General features: G+C 51.7%; 1 gene segment (V, D, J or C); it reads right to left on the reverse strand.

Annotated features, from left to right (window-relative positions):
* Positions 1–2,033: 2,033 nt before the first annotated feature.
* LOC102375516 lies at positions 2,034–2,581 on the reverse strand. The segment is given in 2 exon segments: positions 2,034–2,359; positions 2,463–2,581. Coding segments are annotated over 2 exon segments (378 nt in total).
* Positions 2,582–5,487: the final 2,906 nt, after the last annotated feature.

Below are 5,487 nucleotides of genomic sequence, written 5' to 3' on the forward strand. Positions count from 1 at the left end.
GTGGCTTTTGCTGCAGCCCCGAGATCAGAGCACAGCGGGTGTGTGTTGGGGCTGTCCTGGGTGCTGTGCATGTAATGGAAGAAGTTACTGTCAGCGTGCAGTGCTGTGTCTTCTGCGTGTGCAGGCTGCTGGGTGCCGCCTCTGGGAGACTCTCCCCTCTCAGCCCTTCCGCAGATGAGTTGGTCTAATGAGGGCTGACCTCACAGAAGTCACCCAGGATGGGGATATGGGCAGTGCAGGAGGGGCAAGCAGGGCTCTGGGGGTTGGGGCCTGGACTGGGCTCAGCTCCTGCACTTGGTCACTGCTGAGCAGGGAACCAGTGCGGGGCAGGAGGCTGGGATGGGCCCAAGGGAGCAGTGTTCAGCCTACTTCCCCCTTGGGTGCAGCCCCTACCCTGCTCTGTGCCACCATGTCTCTCCTGGCACAGTGATAATGTGCTGGTGTCTGCAGCTGTCAGGGAGCACCCCTGGGCTGCACTCAATGAGCTGGATTTCAAAAAAGACTCATGTAGAAAGGGACAGAGAGAAAGGGGATCATTATCCCTTCTGCCAAGTCACCTGTTTGGCTTCCTGGCCTAAGTGGTGATGTGTTGAGCCTGAGATGAGCTCTTATTTGAGAGCATGCCCAATTAAGATGAGAAGAAGTTGGAAGAGAGTGCCTAGCACAAAGGTGTGCCATGTGCAGAGCCCTGGCATGCAGGGCACACTGCCACATAAAGACTTTTGTTGATTGACCCTTAGCACGCGAGTGCGCGATAGCATGCCTGGGTGTGAGTGGTACGTGCGTGGTGTGGCTGGTGGGTTTCATGGTTTGCTGGTTGGTTTTGTTGATTGATTCCTGTGAGAGAGAGAGAGAGACTGATAGAAACATGGTGAATGAACGAGGTGGAAGTGGCTTTCTGGTGTATTGGTGCGTTGGTGTGGGTGATCGTTATGCGGTGTTGTGCCTGGGGCTGTGCCGTGACCGTGGAGGTTGTATGAGGCAAGCACACCCTTGACAGCGAGGCTGCCATCGAGCTAGCATTCATCCCCAGTGACCTCGAATCCTGAGACTCCCAGTAAGAGTGCTTAGGGTGGGCTTCCCACTTTCTTTCTGCAGGGGTGCATAGCACTTAAGTAGCTGCCCTCCGCCCTCCGGGGTAAGTACCACCCACCCATCACTTGTTCCTTTCTTCTCCCTTCCTTAAAGCGGAAGATAAGCTGCTATTGGCTCATCCCTTTCAGTGTGGTATGTGTTCCCTGTGTTGGAACGGCAGAGATCCAGGTGCTTAGGGTGGGCTTCCCACTTTCTTTCTGCAGGGGTGCATAGCACTTAAGTAGCTGCCCTCCGCCCTCCGGGGTAAGTACCACCCACCCATCACTTGTTCCTTTCTTCTCCCTTCCTTAAAGCGGAAGATAAGCTGCTATTGGCTCATCCCTTTCAGTGTGGTATGTGTTCCCTGTGTTGGAACGGCAGAGATCCAGAGTGGAATAAAGTTTACCGCTCGCATCAAAAAGTCCATATTCACCCCCGAGTTGATATTGATTCTGAGGTGCTAGTGATTGTGGTGAACACATTTTAAAATAGGTATGAGATCAGTTAGGTATAGGTTTTAGGAATAATAAAAATAGCTGTATTGGGTGTGGGCTTTGCCTGTGGTCACTTGTAACCAGACTATTGTCAGCTGTTAATTGGAGAGTGCAGGACCAACATTAGGTTTACAGAGCTGTGTCCCTAGTCCTGTAACAGCGCAGCAGTCTGCTGCAAATTGCCTGTATCCTGGGTGCCAGCCTAGGGAGTCTTTGCCTTGTATTCCTGCAGAAGGGCAGGCAGAGCAGGGGCACGATGAAGCAGAACTCCTCCTAAATATCAGATTCTGACCGATTGGACACTTTTGAGCCTCCTTCCCTGGATTTAATCCCTGACTGGTTCAAGTGATCTAAAAGGCCTGATGTGTCCGACCCAGCAGGCAGCAGAGCACGGGGCTGGCAGCTGCTGCCTCTGCTGCTCACACAGGCAGGCAGGTCCTGCAGGGCTGGTTTTTGCGCAGGCTCTCATGCATTTTTATTCACTGTGTCTCCAGCACAGTAATACCGGGCCGTGTCTGCAGGTTGGACCCCCGTCAGGCGCAGGTGCACTTGGCTGCTGGACGTGTCTCTGTTGATGGTGAGGCGGCTTTGGAGAGCACTGTTATAGTAGCTGCTTCCACTAGTCCAGATACCTCCAACCCACTCCAGCCCTTTTCCTGCTGCCTGCCGAGCCCAGCTCACACCACTGCTAGTGAGAGAGAATCCAGACACGGTGCAGGTCAGGCTGAGGGTCTCTCCAGGCGTCACCACCCCTGGGCCAGACTCCTTCAGCGTGACCTGGGCCAGGATACCTAATGGAGAAAAATGCAGCATTACCAAATGGTCAATCTTCTACCTGTCTAACTCTCATCCTGCCGCTGCATCCCCCTGTCCCACAAGACAGGAGGCACTTACCTGGTGGAGCTGCCAGAAGGATGAGCAAAGCCAGTGCTGGTGTCATGGTCATTGTGGCTGATGCCCAGTGTCCCCAGCAGACAGGAGGTGGCAGCTCTGGGGAGACACTGAGGTGCACGGAGCCAGGGCTGGTGTTTAAGGAGGAACCTTCCATGCGTTAAGCAGAAAATTGGGGAACAACATTTGCATATACTTCTTTTATAAGGGCCTTTCACAGATCACACAGATTTGGCTGTTGACTACAGGGGTTTTGAGAGCCATGGAGAAACCTGGAAATGGGGAGTGTGGCAGAAATGCCCCGTCGGTGCCCCTCTCCAGAGATCTACCAGGAGCCTGGGGGAACAAATAAAGATCTAGAGGAGTTCCAGATTGTGTCTCTGGCTGGATTTTATCAAGGCAAAACCTCCCATGGTCTGGGACTTCCCCGCTCTGCCAAGAAAATATCCCCATGTCCTGCCAGGGAAAAATCTCCGAGGGAAAAGTCAAGTTTCTCAGTGAAGGATAGATCCATACTACTCCAATGTACAATGAGAGAACCGAGCCCCAGCAGCTTGGAGATGCATTACTTTATTCAGAGGGTCCCGGACCTTTGGTAGAAGTGACAACTTGTTTCATAGCAGCTGAGGGAGTGAGACCACCAGAATACAGAAACCTAATGAGACTGGATGTTTTTTATTTCAGCTGGAGGAATCCCAGTGCGTGAAGCTTAAATGCTGTGAATTTGCTTCATGTCTGGGAAACTGGATATCATTATAACAGGGCAAATGAGGGAAATGAGAAAAAAAACAGAGCGTAAAAATCCTCCCTTTCCTAAGAGGGCAGTTGGTCCTTCATAGTCGCTTTGTGCTTATCTCTGTCCATGCACATGAGCTGGGTGTCTCTACCCTCTGTTCCCTGTGTGCGCGGGGGAATACTGCATGCATTGATCTGGTGTGTCCATTTGCATCACAGGATGTGGATGTGCACTCATCTGGTCTCAGGGATAGGAGAAGGATGAGGTACATCAAGGATACATCCTGCCATGCACAGATGCTGAGCTGGAGGAGGGCACCAAACCCTGGGTGCTTAAGTATTTTGGCTCTTGTCAAAAACCTGAGTTGCCCGGGGTGGTTAACCCCTTGAAGTCTAGTCCTACACAGCTGCATAAAGCCCCAGCCCCTGGGTGTTTGTAGGCCTACTGGAGTAGTTCAGGCTTCCCCAGGACCTTTCCCCTCTACCTGCAGGGTATGGCTCATGGCCCAGCTGCCCTTGAGTGCTGCATGATGGGGAGAGCCCAGGGCTGGGGAGCCCCATCCTGCCCCCTGTGTGTGCGGCACCAGATGGTTGATAGGAATGTGCAACCCATGCAACAGCAGAGGCAGCGATGGGGAGTGAGACTGGGATCCTTACTCTGAGATGCCCTTGAGTCATGGTCCTGCACTGACAGGAGGTGGCAGAGCTGCTGCAGCTCCTCCCCTCCCTGCCTGCACTCTCAGGGATTCAGGCTAGATCCCAGCCAGGGGCTTTCCCACACCATTTGGCCTTGGGCTGCAGGGAGCGCTGGGGCTGGCCCTGCTTGAGCAGCTGGAGCCTTGTGCCCTGAGGAGGACAGTGTCTGCTGGGCAACGTCCTCAGTCCTCTTCTGCCTGGGATCAGATCCTCTTTCAGCCCTGGGCTGGGCCCTGTGAGATGCTTGCTACTGCTGGGATATCTGTCTCTCACACCCTGGGCAGGTGTCGCAGGGAATGTAACTGGTGTGAGCTCTCCCTGCCACTGTCTCAGTGCTCATACTGGCTTCTATCATATAGTAGGAGCAGAGTATTGTTATGTCTGTGCAAGCCCAGGGTATATCCCAGACATAAGGGTTATATGGTGATCTCTTTTCTTAGCCCATCTGTGCAGTTGGAGAAATGTGCAGCTAGTTTTGGACACAACATGCTCTTCAGAGCTAGTGAAAGAGCCAATCGCAACCTGAGTTAAACACCATGGAAAACCAGGGCTTGTTTTTCATGTGACGTGCAAAAGAGTAGGTCCTGTTTGCATGATTGTTCCCAGAGTGTGCACAGGCGAGGACTGGGATTGAACCCTGTCTCCAGCTGGGAATGGTCCCTGTAGAGGTTTGCACCTGAGAGAGTAGATTGAGCTCAGAACAAAGGATGAGTTTCCAAGATTCAAAAGGGATTTGGATACCCTAATTCTATAATAACCTTTAGGATTGGTGTAACAAGCATTCCCGAGGGCCATTTGAACTGCTGGATGACATACAAATCTGGAAGGAAGGTCCTGAGTGGTTGCTGAGGATGTGAGGGCATAGGAGGATTTGAGGAGGTAGATGAGAGAAATCCTCTTCTCTGATGGCTATGACCAGGATTTCTACAGGAGTCAAAGGGAGCTAATACTTCACGCTTTGCAGAAAAATGTGGGGTGGGAGAGGAGAGCCTGGGTACTTCTCCTCAAGCCTTTTGGAAACACTTTGCTGAATATAACAGCATGAGAGAGGTTTCATGGGCATTCAGGTATTGCTAGTATATTGTACTGATACATGATGGGGAGACGGGGCTGGGCATGCAACAAGTGTTCAAGGGAGTGAGGGCCCCCGTTTCCATGGCCATTCATGGGAACAAGGAGCTCAAACACACTGGGTGAACCTACACAGCCAATTTAAGGTGCATTAGCCATTTTTAAGGTGCATTAAGGGTGCAGGCCTACACATGTGCACACACATTTGAGCCACATTAGAGCTTCTTAGGGTATGCACATGTAGACACATGGCTAAATCACCTTAATACACCTGAGGTAAAGGCACATTAAGTTTAGGCACGTGTAAATTTACATGTAGACATGCCTACTGAGTCATGAGACCAAAGACTGTGTTCAGTCCAAGGGATTCAGTGGAAATGTATGTATGTATTTCTTTATTTATTTTATGCCAGGGCCTATGGACAGGTTCTGTGAGTCCTGGGAGCTCTGCAGTGGTGGCGCTGAAAGTGTGATGGGATGGGTCTTCCAGCGTGACTTCATATGTATCAGGGCTATTCTAAGTTGA

The sequence above is a fragment of the Alligator sinensis genome, unplaced genomic scaffold, assembly GCF_000455745.1.
Source record: "Alligator sinensis unplaced genomic scaffold, ASM45574v1 scaffold815_1, whole genome shotgun sequence".
In the NCBI taxonomy this organism is placed as follows: Eukaryota; Metazoa; Chordata; order Crocodylia; family Alligatoridae; genus Alligator; species Alligator sinensis.